Source organism: Hemitrygon akajei, chromosome 7 (genome assembly GCF_048418815.1).
Source record: "Hemitrygon akajei chromosome 7, sHemAka1.3, whole genome shotgun sequence".
NCBI classification, from domain to species: domain Eukaryota; kingdom Metazoa; phylum Chordata; class Chondrichthyes; order Myliobatiformes; family Dasyatidae; genus Hemitrygon; species Hemitrygon akajei.
Window position 1 is genome coordinate 34,878,456 of NC_133130.1, and position 22,835 is coordinate 34,901,290.

General features: G+C 36.5%; 2 protein-coding genes across 2 annotated transcripts in view; one reads left to right on the plus strand and one right to left on the minus strand.

Moving 5' to 3' along the window:
• The window catches only part of LOC140730338 (lutropin-choriogonadotropic hormone receptor-like), a 126,721-nt gene extending 123,819 nt beyond the window's left edge, over nt 1-2,902 (plus strand). The window contains exon 10 of the mRNA XM_073050617.1: nt 1,630-2,902. Within this exon, the coding sequence (XP_072906718.1) occupies nt 1,630-2,902 (1,273 nt within the window). The remainder of the gene's footprint in view (nt 1-1,629) is intronic.
• A 15,020-nt stretch (nt 2,903-17,922) lies between these two features.
• LOC140730121 (stonin-1-like) overlaps nt 17,923-22,835 on the minus strand; it is a 149,763-nt gene continuing 144,850 nt past the window's right edge. Inside the window, exon 11 of the mRNA XM_073050257.1 lies at nt 17,923-18,030. Coding sequence (XP_072906358.1) covers nt 17,923-18,030 — 108 coding nt within the window. The remainder of the gene's footprint in view (nt 18,031-22,835) is intronic.

A 22,835-nucleotide genomic window follows, 5' to 3' on the forward strand; every position in this document is an offset into this window, starting at 1 on the left:
CAATTCAGCAATGGTATTACCATTGACTCTCCGGGTATTAGCTGGATTTTCTCTTGTTGGATATTGTCATTGCCTGGTACTTGTGTGACATGAATGTTACTTACCACCTGTCAGTCTGGGTCCTGCTGCATTTGAATGGACTGTTTTGTTACCTGAGGGGTCTTGAAAGGTGCTGAACATTGTACAATCATGAGTGACCATCGCTACTTCTGACTTTATGATTGAAGCTGAAGATGATTGGGGACTCTGTCCTGTGGAACTCCTACAGAGATGTCCTGTGGCTGTGATGATTGACCTCCAACCACTACCACCATCTTCCTTTGTGTGAAGTGATTCCAATCAGTTGAGTGTTTTCCCTGATTTCTATTGACTCCAGTTTAGCCAGTGCTTCTTGATGCCAAACACAGTTAAACACTGCCTTGATGTAATGGACTGTTATTCTCACTTCGAGTTCAGCTCTTTTGTCCACATTTTGTACCAAGGAAGTAAGAAAGTCAGAAGTTGAGTGGAATCCAAATTGAGTTCCTCTCAGCAAGTTATTTCTAAGCAAGTACCTAGAATGGCCTAGACTTCAGTACTAAATTTACACTTGGACAAACACCTCCCATAACAAAAACATGAGGGCTACAGATAGGGTGAATGTGCACAACCTTTTTCTCAAGGTAAGGGAATCAAGAACTTGAGGGCATAGGTTTAAAGTGAGAGGGGAGAGATTTAATAGGCGCTTGATGGGCAATGTTTTTAACCCAGGGAGTGGACAGTTAATGGAATGAGCTGCCAGAAGTTACACTGACATTTAAAAACCACTTGGACAGCTACATGGATGGGAATAGTTTAGCAAGCCAAATGTTGGCAAATGGAACTAGCTTAGATGGGAACCTTAGATGGCAAGGACTAGTTGGGCTGAAGGGTCTGATTCTGTGCTCTGGGACCCTATGGCACAATGGAGGACAGCAATGTCAGAATTTTGCACAGGGACTATTTCTCTCTGTGGTTAGTCCAGCTTTAACCTGTAGCTAAAGAGAAGAATCATTAAAAAAGTCATTGCTTGAGCCCGGCATTTATAGTTTTATTGCTTTTAACATTACTCTAATTTTTCCTAGATCTATTAAAAAAAGGTTGAGAAGTGCAAAGAAACTTGCATTAACTTTATGCAGCTGAAAATCAAAACAGCTTTAGATTTCCAACATTATACTGTATTACAGACACAGTAACAATGGCAGTATGTGTGATTAGATCAGTTGTTGTATTAGAATAATAATTACCTTTTAATGATAAGTTAAACAAAGCAAATATGGAATTATAGAGAGGAAGACTTGAAGAAGTAAACGAGCAACCAAAGAGGCTAATGGATAGCAAAAGCATTTGCTCTGGTTTTGTTATATTGAGGCTATCTTTGGAAGAACATATAATTTATGGCCTTTTCTGTCCCTTCATTGCATGGTGAGCAAAATGTTAAGTCTTCCAATTAGCTTATGGTGGATGGAGAAAGGTATGAAATTATTTGTAGTTCTGTAATTCAGTGACATGTTAATATGGAACTGCAAGATGTATTTATTTTACTGTGGCTTTCCATTCTTTAAGTAAAATTTACTTAGTAATAAACTACCTCTTCTTATCTGCTTATAGTTTTGGGGATGACTATTCTCATTCTAATCCACCGTCACAGAAAATGGGACAATGGAGCATACAGAATTTTTCTGCTGGCATGAAGAAATACTCTTCCTCACAGAACTATTCATATTTCCCTGACAATCTTGACGATGGACGTCAACAGTCAGAAGAAATCTATGAAAATGCAGTATCATTTGATTATGGATTTTGCCATGCCAAGGTAGACGTTGTCTGCACTCCAGAACCGGATGCCTTCAATCCCTGTGAAGATATAATGGGATACAATTTTTTAAGAGTTCTGATATGGTTCATTAACATTCTTGCCATTGTGGGTAACTTTGTCGTTTTTACTGTTTTGGTGGTTAGTCAGAATAAGCTTACAGTTCCACGATTCCTTATGTGCAATCTTGCTTTCGCAGACCTCTGTATGGGTCTCTATTTGCTACTCATTGCATCTGTTGACCTGAGCACCAAGAGTCAGTATTACAACTACGCAATAGACTGGCAGACTGGTGCGGGATGCGCCAGTGCTGGTTTCTTCACTGTTTTTGCAAGTGAGCTCTCTGTGTATACACTAATGGTGATCACTATTGAGAGATGGCATACAATTACCCATGCTATGCAATTGGACAGAAAAATACGTCTGAGGCATGCTGTTATGCTTATGTTTGGAGGCTGGGTATTCTCTCTAGTTGTAGCAATATTGCCACTTGTTGGTATCAGCAATTACATGAAAGTTAGCATCTGCTTGCCAATGGATATAGAAACTCCAGTTTCCCAGGGCTATGTTATATTCCTATTAGTACTGAATGTTATAGCCTTTATTATCATTTGTATATGCTATATCAAAATATACATAGCTGTGAAAAATCCTGATTTTGTTTCTAAAAATAGTGACACAAAGATTGCCAAACGAATGGCGATACTAATCTTTACAGACTTCGTCTGTATGGCTCCCATATCAGTTTTTGCTATTTCAGCAGCTTTTAAGTCTCCACTTATTACAGTTACTAATGCTAAAATTCTGCTGGTATTGTTTTACCCACTGAATTCGTGTGCTAATCCATTTCTCTATGCCATCTTCACAAAAGCATTCAGAAGGGATTTCTTCATTTTGTTGAGCAAGTTTGGCTATTGTGAAATAAAAGCTCAGGTTTATAAAACTGACAACTCAAATTCAAGGAGTGGCACTAAAGAAAGTTTAGGTGCAGTAATCAAGCTAGCAAAATTTAATGAGCAAGATTTGCCAGCCAACACAACTGCTAAATATTGTTGCAAAGAATGTTAGTAACATTTAATATTTTACAGTCTCTTTCCTTCACCACTGTAGGTGCTATCTCATGTGGGCTGTATCCACAGGTATCAGCAACAATCTGGTACCTCTCCTAGGTGTCCATTTTATCAATGTGAGCCTTGGTACACTAGTTAAGGGTTCCAGAACTGAAAACTGATGTAGCAAAGAGAAAAAGGAATGCTGGTTGATTTTCCAGTTCCTAACCCGGGATAGCAATTTGCCAGATGGTAGAGTGAGTGAAGATTATAAAACATTCAAGTCTGAAATCACTAATAGATCCGTTCCCAATTGAATATCAGAATAATTTACAAAAAAAGCATATTTTTACTGAAAGAACAAAAATAAGGAAATATTTTTTCATTAATACTATTTTAATGCACTTTACACTCAAGGGAGAAATGTTCACCTTTGGTTGTTAAAGCAGTTTAGCAGGTAGGCTACCCTCTCCTGCAGGGTAAGGTGGAATGCCTAACTGAACCTCATTATCATCTCCTGATAGAACTATGCCTGTAACAGGAAAGGAGTTGGGCAGTTACGTCAATGGTAAGTTACTGAGTGGGGTTTGTACCTTCAGTACAAACTTAAGTTGACACTTCCCTTCTAGGCACATGAGAAGTACTCTTGCTCTTTCTAATCCCTTGAACAAAAGATCTTACCTGCTCTTATATGGCCTCATGATTACACATGATTCTGACTGTCCTAGCAATGACATGTAACAAATGGGACATATTAAAAAATACTGAAAGAAACAAGGGAGTGGGGGAAATGAAAGATACTACAATTCCTGTAGTGTGGAACAGCTTTGCATTTCTATTGATCTGGTAGCTACTTGATAAAGATTAAATTAAATTTCTGTTTTTAGGAACACTAAAGCTGCAAGAAGAGGTTTTTAATTGGCACAAAGAGATTTTTCAATGGTTTTCAATACCAGAAGTGATAAAATAATTTTCTGCAGTAGATATATTAGTAAGGGAGTAAATGAGCCTTGTGGGGTGTTGCAAATTCCTTGTTCAGCGTGAGTTAAATGTAATTACCGTAATATAAATGGCAATACAGTTGCTATGATTACCTTCCTATCTATTTCTGTGAACACTAAAAGGGAAATTGGGATTAACCTTAGATTGGTGGAAAGAAACCAGGAAGAGGTTAATGAATTTGGATGAGACAATGTGATCACAATGAAAGACAGTAGGTTCAAAGGGACAAATGGCATACTACTGTAGAATGTCTATTTTCATTCCAACTCGAAATGTGCCAGAATGGATGAGAAATCCAAACCACACAGCATCTTAATTTTAGTATTAGTATTAGTTCCACACTAATACTAATACTGTTGCTTCAGTATGGTTTGAAAAAAACATCCTGGTAGTACTTAACTGATCAGATAGCATCAATGAGGAAACAGTTAATATTTTTGGTCAATGTCCCTTTATTAGAATTGGGTTTTCTCCATCCTCTGATATAATTTGCATAACTTTGACTAGTGTACATAGATTTAATTGGATACCATAATTGCATCTTTTAATTAAGTGCATCATTGACATTGCCACAATTTTAAGGTCATAGTTCTGTGAATATTAACCAAAAAAACCTCAGAACTACAGCCTATTTGCTACAGTCAATATAACCACAGTGAAAGTTTTTGAAGGAACAGTATTTTCCACTTTTGGATTGAGAAAGCTTCCAGTTTTAATGGATGTTGTATATTAAGAAATCAAAAGACCTGATCATATTAGATTTAATATAGTTTTACTCATATAACTACACTCTAACATAATATGGGAATTAGTGCTCTAAAGGGAGGTCCATGGAATCCTTTTGGTTAAACATATACGCACCACCAAATTCTGGAATTTTAAGAGGCGTAATTTACTTACAGTGGGAATGAAGAGGCAGGAATTTGAATTGGATTCAACAACTGATTAATTAACTAAAATAGTATTTACATATTAATTCTGACATTGCTGTTGAAGATAGTTGTTCTTGGAATAGCAAGTTCACCTAAAAATAACAAGGTCAGAATCAGAATCAGGTTTAATATAACCAGCACGTCATCAAATCTGTTAACTTAGCAGTAGCAGTAAATGCAATATGTGATAATATAGAAAAATAAATAAATAACAGCATGATATTAAATAGTTAAATTGGGAATAGTAGTGCAACAACAGAAATTTTAAAAGCAAGTTAGTGTTTATGGGTTCCAATGTCCATTTAGAAATCAGATGGCAGAGGGAAGAAGCTGTTCCTGAATCACTGAGCGTGTGCTTTCAGGCTTCAGTACCTCCTTCCTGACCGTAACAATGAAAAGAGGGCATGGGGGTCCTTAATAATGGACACCACCTTTTTGAGGCACCACTCACAAGACAATCATGATAGACATCTTTTTTCCAATAGTTTAGTTATTTCATTCAGATGAACCTAATTTAACATAATTACTAATTATTATTCCAACGAATCTACTCTGCATATTGATATTCTGTGTGTGGAATTTCCTGACATAAGTACTAATACTTTGACTTGCTTTACAGGGTGCCTCTTGGTTCTAGTCTAGGTGTTTTAACTAACATAAAAACAGAAAATGCTGACTTGAACATCAACTCTATTTCTCTTTCCATGGATGCTGCCTGACCTGCTGTGGTTCCAATAAATTTCTATTTTTATTTCCAAATTCCAGATTCTGCAATATTTTTATGATAATCTCTAGAAATTGATCTATTCTAGTTAATTGACTAACAGAACATGATACAGTTGAACCAAAATACTACAGATTTTGATTAATTAGCGACACTTTAAAATTCCATTTTTGTAAGTCCTGATGCATTTTAATCCAGATCCAATTAAGGAATACATAGGCTTCAATCTGTCAAAAGCTGGCAGTAGCATGGCTCAGGCCACTGAGATAAGGTGATGTTTATTTTTACAAGTTTGGAATGTTTCCTTATAAGCCAGAAGAAACACAAGTTTTCTTCCTGGGCCATCAAGGATACCATAAAACATACTAACTCCCTCTGAGCTGATAATTTACTACACCCCAGTCAAGAACCTCCTGGTGAGCAACCCACTCCTCCAGAGTGCACAACCAAGACATCAACATGGAAACTTGCAAACACGTCCACCAAGTTATGTTTATGAACAGTGTAGTCCCTCAATACTGTAAGAGTAGCAGGTACTAAGAGTAACAAATGGGAATGTTGGATTACTCAGATATTGCTCAGTCTACAGAGCAGAACCATGAGGAATATCATAAATGGCATGGAATGCTGGCATAACTACATAAATGACACTTTTCCCAAGTTTTGGGTAGGACTCATAGAACAATACAGCACAGGAACAGGGCATTCGGCCCACATTGTTGTGCTGAACTAGCTAAGAAGCAAATCAAAAACACCCAAACACTATCCCTCCTACTTACAGAATGTCCATATCCCTACATCTTCCTCTTATCCATGTGCCTATCCAAACATCTCTTAAAAGCCTCCAATACATTTGCCTTCACCACCATACCAGGCAGTGCATTCCAGGCATCCACGACTGGGTAAAAATATTTGCCTTCACATCCCCCCTGAACCTACCCCCTCTCACCTTCAATGCATGCTCTCTGGTATTAGACATTTCAACCCTGGTAAACAGATATTCCCTGTCTGCTCTATCTATGCCTCTTATAAAGCTTTATCAGATCTCACCTCATCCTCTGCCACTCCAGAAAAAAATAACCCAAGTTTATCCAGCCTCTCATGATAGCATATGCCCTCTAAACCAGGCAACATCCTGGTAAATTCCTTCTCCAAAGCCTCAACATCATTCTTATTGTGGAGCAACCAAAACTGTAAACAATACATGTAGCCTAACCAGAGTTTTATGAAGTTGGAACATAACCTTTGACTTTTGAACTCAATGTCTCAACTAATAAAAGCAAGCATTCCTTAAGCCTTCTTAACCACCTTAGTGACCTGTGTAACCACTTTCTGGGAGCTATGAACTTGGATCCTAAAATGTCTCTGCTCAGCAGCACTGTTAAGGATCTTGCCTTTAACAGTGTACCATCTCCTTGCATTTGCCCTACCAAGGTGACAAATGTACATCATTTTTACCTGAGTTAATTTTCACTTGCCATTTCTCTGTCCATACCTGCAATTGATCTATATCACGCTGTATTCTTTCTCAGTCTTCTACACTATTCACAATTCCACCAATCTTGGAATTATCCACAAACTTATCATCCACACCTATATTTTCATCGAGGTCATTTATATACATCGGAAACAGCAGAGGTCCCAGCACGGAACATTCAATAGCAAACAGGCAGCTGGAAGTCCTGCCCCAAAGCTAGACTGACTATTTGAGATTTCCAACATTGACAACTATAATGTTACTGGTAGAATTTACTATAATCAATAACTTTCAGATTAAATACAAATAGGTAACTTATTTAGATTTAAATATATTTAGAAACAATTCTTCAGTCTATTTACCTTTGGCAGAAATGTTAATTTTGTGGAAGCAGTTTACAGTACACAATAATGATACTCACAGGGGTCTGGATTCTGCACTTAAGAAATGATCGAAAAGGAAGTAACTAGTCTTGAAGTGTTTTGACAGGTTGGTAGACAAATGTACCAATCATTTTGCACAAGTTTAGACAAAAGAAGAAATAATTTCAAGATGTTCAACACAAAATCAGAATTAGAGAAAATAAGTTCAAGAAGCTTGAAAGAGTTTATGCAAATAACAAAATACCTTTATTTTGTTAAGTAGTTTAAATTAGGTGCATGAAGAATTATAGGCTGGAAAAAGTGAGGTGATGCAAAAGCAAAATAATATGGATCTGGAAATCTGAAATAAAAACAAAGATCTGTGGAAGAAGAAATTAACTTAATAGTTTGGATCAATGACATTTCATCATGCTGAGGGTAAAATTAAGATTCAGATTTTAACAACAGAAATGGGGCATAAGAACATGAAACAAATGGATTGGTTACATTTGAGATTAAGTGAGAAATTGAATGGTTGCAGAACTAGATGAGGAAAAGATCAATCTAAATTAGAACCACCAGAATAATCATTGAAATTCCAAAAAAAAACATACATGATGTAAATATGAAATGTAAAGATAAATGCTGGAATGTGTTGAGTCTGGAGGCAGGATGATGAGGGGTGGGCTTGTCCCATGGAGGGTACAGGCAGTAGTTTTGGAATGCTGAAACTTGAAGACAGTGTGACATTTCAAACAGAATATGAAAGAAATTTTGCTTAGAATAGACCAAGAAACTGAAGGCACCATGCAATTGAATGCCAACTTATATAAGAATCAAGTTTATTATCATCTTATATGAATTTAAATTTATTTTCAGCTGCAGTATAGTCCAAAGATGTAAAATTAGTAAAAACTCATAAAATAAATAAATAAACAAACAAATAAATAAATAGAGCTAGAATGTAATAGTGAGGAATTATTCATAGATCATTCAGAAATCTGCAGGCAGAGAGGAAGAAGCTGCTTCTGAATCTGAGTGTGGGTCTTCAGGCGCCTGTACCTAGTTCCTGATTGTATTAATTAGGGAGGCATGACCCAGATCGTGAGGGACCGTAATGGTGAAAAGTCACATCTTTGAGCCATATCCATTGTTTGTTCAAAATTCAAAGTAAACTTTATTACCAGGGTGCATACATATCACCCCATTCAATCCTGAGATTCTTTTTTCATATGGGCATACTTGGCAAATCTATAGAACAGTAACTGTAAACAGGATCATTGAATAACAAAGTGCGCAAATGCAAATATAAATAAATAACAAGTATGAAATAACAGGATAAAGAGTCCTTAAAGTGAGACCATCAGTTGTGAGAACACCGGAAATAAAATGAGTGAAGTTATCCCCCTGTTTTTGTTCAAGAGCCTAATGATTGAGGGGGGATAACAGTTCTTGAACCTGGTGGGGTGAGACCTGAAGCTGTACCTTCTACCCGATAGCAACAGCGAGAAAAAAAGCATGGCCTGGCTGGTGAGGATCTTTGATGGTAGATGCTGTTTTTCTATGGCAATGTTTCATGTAGATGTGTTCAATGGTTGGAAGGGCTTTACCCGTGATGTACTAGACTAAATCCACTTCCTTTTCTAGGATCTTCTGCTTTAAAGGCATTGGTGTTCCCAAACCAGGCTGTAATGCAGCCTGTCAGCACACATTACACTACATATCTATGGAAGTTTGCAGTGACATCCTGAATTTAAAGTTACTGACCCTCTCCACCTCTGATCCTCCAATAATTTCTGGATCATGGTCCTCTGGGTTCCCTCTCCTGAAGTTTACAATCAGTTCCTTGGTCTTATTGACATTGAGCGAGAGGTTGTTGTTACGACACTTCTCAAACAAATTTTCAGTCTCCCTCCTGTATGCTGATTCATCACCACCTTTAATACAGCCCACAACAGTGGTGTCATCAGCAAACTTGTATATGGTGTTGGAGCTGTACTTACCCACACAGTCATAGTTGTAAAGTGAGTAGAGCAGGGGGCTAAGCATATATCTTTGTGGTGCTCCTGTGCTGATGGAGACTGGAGGAGATTTTTTGCCAATCCAAACTGACTGGGGTTTGCAAGTGAGAAAATCCAGGATCTAATTGTACAAGGGGTAGAGTCCCAGGTCTTGGAGTTTACTGAATGGTTTTGAGGGGACGATGGTTTTAAATGCTGAGCTGTAATCAATAAAGAGCATCCTGATGCATGCATCTTGGCTATCCAGATATTCCAGGATTGTGGGAAGAGCCAGTGAGATGGCATCTGCTGTAGACTTGTTGCTTCAGTAGGCAAATTGGAGCAGAACCAAGTCACCACTCAGGAGCTGATGTGCTTCAACACCAACCTCTCAAAAGACTTCATCACTGTGGATGTAAGTGCCACTGGGCGACAGTCATTGAGGAAGGTTACCACACACTTCTCGGGCACCAATATAATTGAAGCCTGCTTAATGCTGTTTGAAGAAGGAATGTTATCCAGGATACATGGAGCATTCTGTGCTACCCTTGAGTCAAATTCTTTGACAGTCACTTGAACTAGCTGGAATAGCCAAACAGGGTACTATATTAACATCTTATCTGAGACTAACAACTGTAACAAGGCAACACTCCTTAGCAATTGCACAAGATTTTCACACTATATGTTCGTTTTGGGCTTTTTGATACACTGGCAAGATATTAACAATAATGCTAAGCTAAATATGGAAAGGGGCTCAAGAGAAAAATGTTGATGACAGTCGCTCATGTAAGGATTTTCAAATTACTAAAGTGACTATTACACTTTCTACTTACTCACTAGAAAGTATTTACTAACTTTGTACAACAGAAATACTATTTTTACAAATTTAGTAGATGCTTTCAAGTAGGAATACAAAAGTTGCTTGAAAAATGTGATCTCTATTTTCAAAATAGACACTGAACAGCAAACATAGGAACAGGCCCTATGGCCCACTATGCCAGTGTCTACCAAGATGCCACTATACCCTGTATCCCTCTATTTCGTGTGTCTGTCTCATGCCTTTTAGATCCAAAGTCAATTATTCTGAAATTATTTCAGATTGTTTTTGCAAAAAATTATTGCAATGCATAATTCTATTTCCCCAGAGTTAAGTTTGAATATTATGATGCTTGTCAGTTTGTTTATTTCAGGGTTCTGGTAGTTCACTGGTGAAACTTAATCATTGTGTTAGTACAAAGCCAGATGGCAGTGTGTGTTCTGGGTAGTATGTAGAGACATAGATAGGCTGAAGTGTTTAGATGAAAACATCACAGCTGATGAAAATATGAACAATATTATTCCCTTGGACAGAAAAGCAAGATATATTTAAAAAGAGTGAAATTTAAAGGTGTCGGTATTCATAGGGACCTGCTCATCTTTATCCATGAAGAAACTAAAATTAACATGCACATTAATCAAGCAATTAGGCAAGTGATATGTTAACCTTTATTTTAAGAGGATTTGAATAAAAGAGTAAAATTTTATAGCAGAGTTACTTACAGCTCTGGTAGACCACATGTACAGGCCTGGGCACCTTATCTAAGGAAAGACAAGCTTGTAAAGGTTTTTCAGTCTGATAACCTATTAATAGGGAGGTTATTCTATGAGAGTAAGCAGACTGAGTCTACCATCTCTGAATTTTGGAAGAAATGTACAAAATTGTTATAGCACTCAGCAATGTATGATTACAACCAAGGGTTACAGTTTCAAAATAAGAGGTCGGTTATTCAATAATGAGATGAAATAATTTTTCCTGACCTATAGGGTAGGTAATCTTTGGGTTTGTCTACCCAAGAGGACAGTGGAGGCCTATTTGTTGAGTACATTCCAGTCAGCTGTCAATAGATCTTTGAATATTAGTGGAATAAATGGAATTAAGTAAATGGAACACAAAATACTTGAGGAACTTCAGTCATGAAGAAGGGTCTTGGCCTGAAACATTGACTGTTTATTAATTTCTATAAATGTCACCCAACTTGCTGAGTTCCTCCAGCATTTTGTGTGTGTTTCCAATATCTACAGATTTTCTCGTCTTAAGTAAATGGAGTTGGGGGAAGATCAGCCATGACTCTGCTGAATGGTAAATCAGCCAGAAGGTGCAAATGGCTTATAGTTACATCTATATTTACATTCATAATAGTCTAGGTTTCTGCATATATACAGCTCCATAACCTCTAGTGTAATTTGAATTTGAGATTGCTTAATGTTACATGTCTCTTTATATCCAAACATAATTAGCAGGCACAGATTTAAATCTTAAGAGTCACAGCAGACAGCTTAATTTTGGCAGTAAACCCTCCTTGTTTAGATTGCAGTATTTTTTAAAATTGCCGTTATTGGAATTATCATAAGCATTGATCATCTAGGAGTTAGAAATCTTATGAAGTGCTGTGCTGGTGCAGCTGGTATCCAAAGGATAATTTCACAGTCATTAAAGTGCCAGATGAGAACCAATGTAAAGTTCAGTTTTTCTGAGCTATCAGCTCCACCTAATTAGATATGACTGTGTACATGAATTCTGGATATCAGGAGCAGTGACTATGCCAATATAAGGGCAGCTTGTAGAGTTTTACTCCTAGAATCAGTCAGTGACTGTGTTGCATACCCCCATTGACTTTTATTTGAGATCATGGAGAATGCCTTTAAAATACATGTAGAAATTGTATCAAAGACTAATAAATTAGTCACAGTTTCCCAATTCCTAACTATATACATACTAAAAATTAAGCATTAATGCAAGAATGTCAATAAAAAATAGAATAAATACCATGGAAGTGACATTATCCATTCCATATTACATGGTATTACTATTTATGGTATTTCATGACAAGCTGGAACATTCCAACTTGATAGAGTGATCAATATGAAACAGTAGTTACAGCTATTCCTGTGTCTTTCATTCATTTCATATATGATTAATAAACTTTTCCCCCCACCAAGTGACAAACACAAATTTGCAAAAGAAAACAGAAATCCCCAAAATAATTAACAATATCAGGGTAAAATACTGAGCTTGTCATGTTAACAAATTATAACTAATGAACTTTGCAATTGCCTTTGGAGCAACATTAATTTTGATTGTGCAGAATGTGATATTTTTGATATGAAAACTGTATATATTGTATTTTATCATTACTGTTGACCACAGTGTGTGTGTAACACCTAACAAATTTTATCTAGTTCATTTGTTGAAATTTGTTGCTTTTTCCTGGCCATTGTGAGAAGATTTTTTTAAAAGCTTGTATGTTTTTTTAAAAAAGCAAAATAATTTTGCAAATGTGATAAAGTGGCAGACTTGTACATTAAAGTGTGAATTTGTTAATGAAACAATTAGTCATTTTTTAAATCCAAACAATTTATAGAATATCATAATCAGAAATTATTTTATGATCTGGTTAAAGAATTCATGAGAAGAGGTTCCCAAGGGCACAAAAAACATGTTCACAATTTGATTACGCCTTAAATGGATGCAATTTAACACATTTAGCACTTTCACTTTACAAAGCATATACTTTTTAAATTTTGCACTTTTTTGTTTCAACTCAAGTGTATTAAGTTTAAAAATTTTCATATACTCAGGAAAAAAAAAGTCCACTATTAAATCCTGCCAGGGGAACAAAAAAACTAATTGGCAATATACACTGTCTATAAAAAATGTGATTGATATTTTAATGAGAAATTCTGCCTTTCAGAGACACTCATTTATAGCACATCTTGTTGCTTAAACAAAAACATATGTTAATAACTATTGCAATTTTAATTGACATGAAATAAAGTGATCGCAAAGATTTACAAGACTGTACCCTAACATGCACTGCTGCTTTTGAGGGAAACAAAAAAGGAGAAAAATGCATAAGACGGTAAGAAAGAATTTGTCTACAGTCACACAGGATACATGTTTTGGTGCAGGTTTAAAACATACTTTCTGCTTTAACTTGTGCCTGATATAAAAAATGACTCATAGTATCATCTATTTGGCCTTGGAATACAAGAAATAGGAATATCAATCAGCACCTCAAACATGCACCATCGTTCATTATGACTCATCTAGTCTTGGCCTTATCACCATTTTCCACACCTCTTCATATACCCATCAACTATCTTATAGTTCAAATATCTGTCCATTTTCCCCCCTGATTATATTCAATAATTCAGCTTCACCAGCTCTCTAGAATGTAGAATTCCAAAGAGTCACAATCCTCTCGGGAAGAAATTTTTTTACTTCTGTCTTAAACAGGCAATTCTTTATTCTGAAATCATGTATCCCATTTCCAGATACAGTCACGAGATAAATATCCTCTCAACATCCACATGAATAGCCCTAAGATTCTTAGGTTTCAATTAACTTTCATTTTTCTAAGCTCTTCCCCTTAACCTGTTCATATGTAAATCCCTTTATCTCAGCATTAACCAAGTGAACCTTCGCTATGCTACTTTTGGAGACAACCTGTATATTAGTGGTCTCAGCTTTGCCCTGTAAGGGTGTGTCAGGATTCAGCTTTTTTTTTTAAAATACATAATCCATGCAGCTTGTAATAGAGTACAATAGAGTCATAGCCAATATCATATGATTCTTCCCAATTATTTTTAATAGTTGCTAGGTTACTCAGTATTTCACTAGACTTGCAGACCACTTTATACTGCATTTTTTAAAATCATATGACTTCATTTAAATAATTTGTTTTTTCATTCTTCCTTCCAACAGGAATAACATAACATGTTCTCACATTTAATTTCCAAACTGCTTATCCATTTACTCACATCCTTTTGTAGGATGTGCTCCTCTTGCTAAAACCACCTTTATGTACCATCATCAAATTTGGTGACAGTACAATCAGTATTTTCACCCAAATTATAAATAAATAGCTGAGGTCCTACCAGCAACTGCTTACGAATCCAAAAATTGCCTATTTATTCTGTGACATATAAATGTACACGTACACACACACACGTCATTCTGCTGTCATTGCACTAAGTATGAACACTTCAATGTCTTCCCCAGTATATCCTAATCCTAAAGGCTTTATGATACCTTTCCCACCATACACTTCAAATATTCCACTTCCTTGGTAATGGGGATGTGTAAATGTATATATTGTTTACATACTGTATTTAAGGTAGATACTACTGCTTATCTTGTAATATGATTGTAACTACATTGTGGGGTATATAATATTCTAATGCATGTGTAGTTTCAAGTTAACTTTGTGGGTAATTAAAAATAATACTTCTCTGTAAAAATGTTTTCTGGTAGATCTTTTTGTAAATATTGGTAGTTTTCTTTTTGCTTATTGTCCTAATTTTTGTAAGTTTCATTTTTTGATGCAGCAAATAAACAGCCTTGCACAAAAGTGCTAAGCGACTACTACATTTTCTTTCTCCGATAATAAACCATGTATCATAATATTCCATTTTTTTATTTAGCTAAATCTCTATCCAGATGACTACATTGCCCCCCAAATGCTATAGTCTTATCCTGTGCTCGATCCACCTTTCTTGCCCAGCTCCTTTTGTAATATCATCTTTGAAGTACAAATATATTACATCTAATATTTATATCTTGTTTTTATTTCATCCACAAGGAACTGTTTAGCACAATAAGATCATGTTGATCCTACTCGAATGATCATTTTTGAAATGTCCTGTTATTAAATTTAAACCTGTTGTTGGATTAAATACCCCTTGATATCTGGCTTTCCGCTACACTCTTCTTGAATGACTGTGTTACATCTGAGAACTTCAAGTCCTGTGGTACCGTTCTACAATTTTCTTACTGAAGTGGAGAACTGTCAAAGAAATCTGAACTAAACAAATACACTAGTCTAAAAAATTTTTAAGCTTCAGTATAACTCTTATAAAATATTATTGCCATTTTGTAAACCTGTTAATAAATACTGAATTGACTTGACTTTGTTACTTACATCCTTCATATACAAGTAAAAATCTTTGTTACAGCTCCATCTAAATGTGCAATGTATAATAATTTATAAATACTATGTACAACAGAACAGTCAATATAACATAGAAATACAATTGTATCAGCATGAATTAAGCAGTCTGTTGGCTTGTTGGAAGAAGCTGTCCTGGAGCCTGTTGGTCCTGGCTTTTATGCTGCGGTACCGTTTCCTGGATGGTAGCAGCTGGAACAGTTTGTGGTTGGGGTGACTCGGGTCCCCAAAGATCATGCATGAAACATGATATACATTTTGAAATGGACAGAGCAGAATTCCCAAACCACATCAGAAATATTGAAGATAACATAATTCATGCATTCATGTAGGGTTATCTCAAGGATTTACCCACAGCAGCCAACCCTATCCACATCCAAACAGTATCAAAGGCTCAGGGGCAGAGAAGATTAAACAATGGAAAGAAAGATCAAATTGGAAAATACAATTACATCAGCCTTCAGTGTATAAGAATCAGTTTGCAATAGGATTTAATCAAACTAACTTTGAAAATTGAGTAAGGGTATTAATAAGGGATAGTCTATTTAACATTAAAATAAAATAGCCCAAATGAAAGATAGATAATAAAATTAATAGACCTCAGCCAGGTCCAAGAATGAAATACAGTAAATATCATGCTCAGTGGAGTAGATACAAGGATACATTTTAAATTTAGATCTGTTTTTTTAAAAAAATCTGATTAATAAAAGATTTCAAATAAATTTGCAAATGGCTCCAATTTTAATGGGGATTTTGAATGAAGTTACATGTTGCACTAAAGCAGTTCATTTAAATACACTACAGCATATTGGTAAGATTCAAACATTTTCTTCTTGAAAGTTCCATACCTTGCAAATGGACCTTTTTATGAAAGAACTGGATCAACTTAAATAAGCAAAGCAGCCATTTCTCAGTTTGCAATTGTGCTCCAAATACATGTTCTCTCATGATCTGGATTTGCACCCAAATCCCAGCCGCAGAACCAAGAGGGTGAATCTACTTTGCTATCTGTTATCATTTGCTTTTTCACAGAATTAAGCAAAAAGAAAACAATGGAACGCCACAATATCAAGTGAAGAAATTTGCATTTTTATTTTGCTTTTGAGTACTTTATTCACTAAAATAAAACACAAATATAACTTTATTTTAAATATTTCCTAAGGTTAATGATTTACAAATGATCCTCAAGAAATGAATCAAAACCAAAATGATCCTAACAATAGTATTTATTGGGGGGGGGGGGGACAAAAACAGCAAATTATGGAGGAATGGCAAACAATCAACATGCATCACAACTCTAATGACATCTTCAATGCAAGATCCCAGCACTACTGCTTCTAAATGGACAAAAAGAAAATCGCAAATATGCTCATCATTTTATGTCAAGAGCAATCAAAAACAAATCAGTAAAATAAGCAAAATATCAAAGTATGCCACACCTTCATAGGAAATTAATTCCTGGCACTATAACAAAAAAAAGTATTGGGACTCCTTAACTATTAGATTTCTGCTTCTTTGATCTAGCACAGAAGGTGGGCAATATGCCCTCTTGGCAGCATGGCACACTAAAATCAGAGGATAAGTTAGGGGAAGACAAAAAGGAAAAAAAAACTAGTTTGAACGAAAGATTACATCCTCTGACAAAGATCAATGTTACAGAATTTCTTAGGGACTCGACTTTGAAAGATGTTCAGTATAGCATTACACAAAGTATTTAATAAATATTCAGCATATTTAATTCAAAAACTGATGTCAGCTATGGAACAACTAATGTAGTAGTATGGATGGAATAGTACGGATGAAAAAAAACTGATCAGTCTGGACTTGCAGCAAGTAGTATTCCTTCATAGTCCATCCATAAAACATGTCTGATCGTAAAAAGAGCTCCCTAATAAGAAAACCATCATATACTTTATGGGCATTAAATAAATCTTCCAAATGTATGAAGACCAAATCCCTGCCAGTGGTCCTTTGAAGAAAGTACTCTAATATTAAAGAATGCTTGTGAAATTGACAGATTACATATAAATAAAAGCACATGCTAATTTTAACAGGTGAAAACAGGTTCGAAAGTACCTACTCAAAAAGTCATCTCTCAATTTGCACCCTATTCTTACTCAGTAGCTAGTAATTCTTCAAAAGACTGTGTACTGGCATCCTATACATTTTAAAAATTTTATTTACCCACAAGATATAAAATTTTACATAACACTCATTTCCTTCTACTTATAGAAATCTTCTTTCAACTCAATGTATGCGGCACAATATAATCCATCTGTTTTCTTACACCCAAATATGTGTTTGTGTTTTTTTTAACAAAAGGTTCCATTATAGTTTGCCAGTTAAGTGACTTCTATTTTGAAGGAACATGCATTATAGCAGGTGTAATCAATTGTGCCGTATGTAAAATATCCATTAAATCAAAAGAATAACATTAAGAAACATCTTTCAAACTAAACAATGCGAATGGGAAGTTGAAAGCCACCACCTATTCAAATCATTTGTAAATGTCTCTCACAATGAATGTCAAGCTGCTTCATTGAACTTTCTTACTCCTACCATTCTGCATCCCCAAAGGCTTTAGAGAACACATAATCTCTCCCATTGTAGGTCATTATTCCATCCTTAAGATAGAATTTCCATTTGTTTTTACTCCTATGAATCTTGATATAAAAGAAAACAATGTTATCTGTTAGTCAGAAACAATATATCATTATCATTCCAAAAAATTGCCTTCAAGTACCGTAGATTCCGGACTACAGAGCGCACCTGATTAAAAGCCGCAGGCTCTAATTTTAGAAAGAAAATCAATTTTGTACTTGTACAAGCCGCACCGGATTTTAAGCCGCAGGTATCCCACGTTGTAATATGAGATATTTACACAGAAAGATATTACACGTGAGGATTTTTAAACTTTTAATTAAATCCGTATGGTAACATAAACAAATACATATTGCAAATGCTTTTTTTCGAACCGTGCCTGTAACACGGCTACTTTTAATATACATACGTATCGGTAACACACAAATTAAGTTGCATATACTTTTTTACTGAACAGTGCACGAACAACATTCCAATATCTCCTAACGACTGGTAAAAAAATATATACTGCAGCCTACCAGGAAAAGTTATTGATCGCCTTTAACTTAAAAGCTGCATCATATGTTTGCAGCGTTCTCGCGCGGGTCTAATGCGCTTGCCCCCTCCTTTCCATTTATCGCAAACCGGTATTCCCCACAAGACACGGCGAAACCGGATGTGACGTCATAGCATCCCGGGTTGTAGTACAGAAAACAAATATACTTAAAACACTTCTAACTTTAACTAGAAAATACTAACAAATGAATTACTAAGCGAAAATATTATAAACTAAATAACTGCCATAAAGGCAGCACAATGCTTTTCTTCGAGTGTTTTCCATGTTGATGAGGGTGAGTACAAATGACTGATTTACAATAATTTAATTGTGAAAGTGCGCTTGATTTATCGTACAATTTCATTGGACCTCTGTGAACTACTCATCAATTTTATTGGTCTACTGTTACGAGGCAAAATGTTTTTGGCGGCATGAAAAAAAATCATGCATTAGCCGCACCGTAGTAAAGGCCGCAGTGTTCAAAGCTGTTCAAAGCGTGGGAAAAAAGTAGCGGCTTATAATCCGGAATCTACGGTAATAAAAACATAGCAAATTCATACAGAAAACATTGGTGCAGCAGAAATTATTTATAAGTTTTGTCTTGAATAATGCAATGGATAGTAAATTCTGCAAAATCTGAAAATACACATTTGCTACTTCATATCTTTTGGCAGAATTGGGTGTTCAATCAAAGGACAACATCAAAAAACCTGTAACAGAAGTATAAGCAAGCTCACAAATGTACATATCATTTTTCATAGCCTCAATGTCCCCAAGTGTATAAAAGATAACTAATTTTATTTGAAGTGGTAGCTGTGGTTTGGTTAGTAAATGTGACAGCCAGTCTGTGTAAATTAACCTCTCAGAAGCTGTAAACTAAAATGCATAATTCATATGCTGGTGGGTTCAATGTTGGCATGAACTTCAAATAAGCTCCAACGATGGCAGACATTCTCAGTTCAATTATGGCGAGGTGCCAAACTATCAACATCATTACTTATAATAAAATCCAAAATTGAAACCGAAACTCAGTTTACCTGACATTGAGAAGACTACCATATTACTCGGTGAATGGATTCATTCTAAGGTAATACTTCTACTCAAACAAAACTAATGATGGACTATTCTCCATTCATTTCATTTTCAGTGGCTAGGACTGGAATTCCCCTTTTCAGCTCACATGGTGACAGTTGTAAATCTGCATTAAAGGATATCAGAGGCAGGCACTGGGATGTGAACAGAGTGAAGGAGTGAAGAGGGAGAGCAAGATAAGAGAGAAAGGAGTTGGAGAACAGACATGGGTGAATAGGCCATAAGATATAGGAGCAGAATTAGGCCATTTGGCCCATCAAGTCTGCCCTGCCATTCCATCATGGCTGATCAAATTTTCCTCTCAGCCCCCATCTCCTCCCTTCTTGCCTCTGCCTTAAATATACCTAAAGACTTGGTCCCCACAGATGCCTGTGGCAAAGAATTCCACAGATTCACCAACCTCCGGCTAAAGAGATTCCTCATCTTTGTTCTAAAAGGACACCCCTCTATACGGGGACTGTGACCTCTGGTCTTAGACTCTCCCACCATAGGAAACATCCACTCCAAATCCATTCCGTCAAGGCCTTTCACCATTTCATAGGTTTCAATGAGATCACTCCTCATTCTTCTAAATTCTAGTGAATACAGGCCCAGAGCCAGATGCTCTTCATGACAAGCAATTCAATCCTGGAGTTATTTTCATGAGCTTCCTTTGAACCCTCTTCGGTTTCAGCACATCCTTTCTAAGATAAGGGGTCCAAACCTGCTCACAATATTTCAAGTGAGGCCTCACCAGTGCTTTATAAATTTTCAATATTACATCCTTAGTTTTATACTCTAGTCCTCTTGAGATGAACACTAATATTGCATTTGCCTTCCTCACTGCAGACTCAACCTGTGAAGTAAACCTTTTGGGAATCCTGAATAAGGACTTCAAAGTCCCTTTGCACCTCACTTTTCTTTTGCATTTTCTCACCATTTAGAAAATAGTCAATCCTTCCATTCCTTCTACCAAAGTGCATGACCATACACTTCCTGACACTGTATTCCATTTGCCATTTCTTTGTCCATTCCCCTATTCTGCCCAAGTCCTTCTGTAGCCACTCTACTTCCTCTAAACTCTCTGCCCTTCCACCCATCTTCATATCATCTGCAAACTTTGCAATAAAACCATCAATTCCATCATTGAAATCATTGACCTATAATGTAAAAATAGTCCCAACACAGAACCCCATGGAACACCACTGGTCACTGGCAGCCAGTCAGAAAAGGCTCCCTTTATTCCCACTCTTTGCTTCCTGCCAATCAGGCATTGCTTTATCCACGCTAGTATCTTTCCTGTAAAGCCATAGGCTCGTAGCTGGTTAAAGAGCGTCATGTCTGGCACTTTGTCAGAGGCCTTCTGAAAATTCAAATCCACAACATCGACAGATTCTCCTTTGTCTATCCTGCTTGTTATTTCTTGAAAGGATTCCAACTGATTTGTCAGGCAAGATATTTCCTTGAGGAAACCATGCTGACTATGGCCTATTTTATCATATGCCTCCAAGTACCCCAAGACCTCATCCTTAATAATTGACTCCAACATCTTCTCAACCACTGAAGTCAGACTAACTGGCCTATAGCTTCCTTTCTTCTGCCCCGGTCCCTTCTTAAAGAGTGGAGTGACATTTGCAATTTCCCAGTCTTCTCAAATTTCAGGATGAATTCAATCATATTACGATCACTTTCATGGGTTGTCTTTCATTTTCAAGAGTTCTTTAACATTTCAATTCTAGTTCATTGCACAACACCCAGTCCACAATAGCTAATCCTCTAGTGGGCTCAACCATGCGCCATCTTGTAGGTACTCTAGAAATTCTCCCTCCTGTAATCTAGCATCAACCAGATTTTCCCAATTGTTACAATCCAGCAACAATGAATATATGATTCAAACAGGGTTTTTATAACAAATAAAACATTTATTAAACACTGCTAAAAAAAAACCCAAAAAGTAAATAAACGACTAACAACTGGAAGTCAACTGCGATACGGCAGCTCGAACAGTTCTTAAAGCGAGAATGCGAAAACAGTTCTTAGAAGTAGTAATGCAAAAGTCCAAAATGATTTACAGTTCGTTAAAGGAGAGGCTTTCTTTGATAATAAATTCTCTTTCGTGGAGTTACTGCTGTTCCCAGTCGAAGTATGCTATTCCCCGGAGGATTTATGATCGAAGGAAATAAAATGGCTTAAAGGCACTGACCTTTCTTTGACGAAACTTTGCATCCAACTCACTGCTCTTTTGGCAAAGCAGAAGTTAACACGGACATAGGTTACTAATTCCTCATGTGAAGATTAAGCAAAGGTCGAATCTGTTTCACCGTCGACATTAACTCTCTTCAATCTTTCAGCTTCCCGAACTTCGACAAATCTTCACTCTCCAACTTGATTTTAAACTGGTAGTACGGTAGCAAAACTGCCGGCAATCACCTTTGACTTAAGGCAGAAAGTAAAACTCCACTTTTAAATGAAACTGCGTCATAACATCGGAATATGCAGCAGCATGGAGTCACTACCAAATTCGACTACGGACTGCCCATGTCACAGGGTGGGGTTCTCCTTTTATACCCGGTTGAAAAAACTATCACATGACCTCTCACTGGCGGGAAAATGACATCACTCCCCCATCACAAGACCATTACCTCATCTCCAGCTTAGCTTCAATTACATCATGGTCACGTGACAGGTACAAGATACCCACGAAAACGTAACACAATCAACTTGTACATTGAAGTCTCCCATGATTATTGCAGCATTGCCCTTTTGGCATGGATTCCATCTCGCATTGTAAATTGTAGGCAATATCCTTACCACTGTTTGGGGGTCTGTATACAACTCCAGTCAGGGTCTTTTTACCTTTGCATTTTCTTAGCTCTATCCACAATGATTCAATACTTCTAACCCTATGTCACCTCTTTCTAACGATTTGATTTCAATTTTTACTAACAGAGCAACACTGCCCCCTCTGCCTTCTTGACTATCTTTTTGATACAATGCTTATCCTTGGACATTAAGCTCCCAGTTATAATCTTTCAGCCATGATTCCATGATGCTTACAACATCACACCTGACAATCTACAACTGTACTGCAAGTTCATCTATCTTATTCTGTAGAATGCGTGCATTCACATACAGCACCTTCAGTCCTACATTCACCCTTTTTGACTTTGTTGCACCACGCTCAACCTTTTGAAACTTAACTTTGTCTGAGGTCTTACCAACGTCTGCCTCCACAACCTCTCCGGTAACTACTCTGGCACT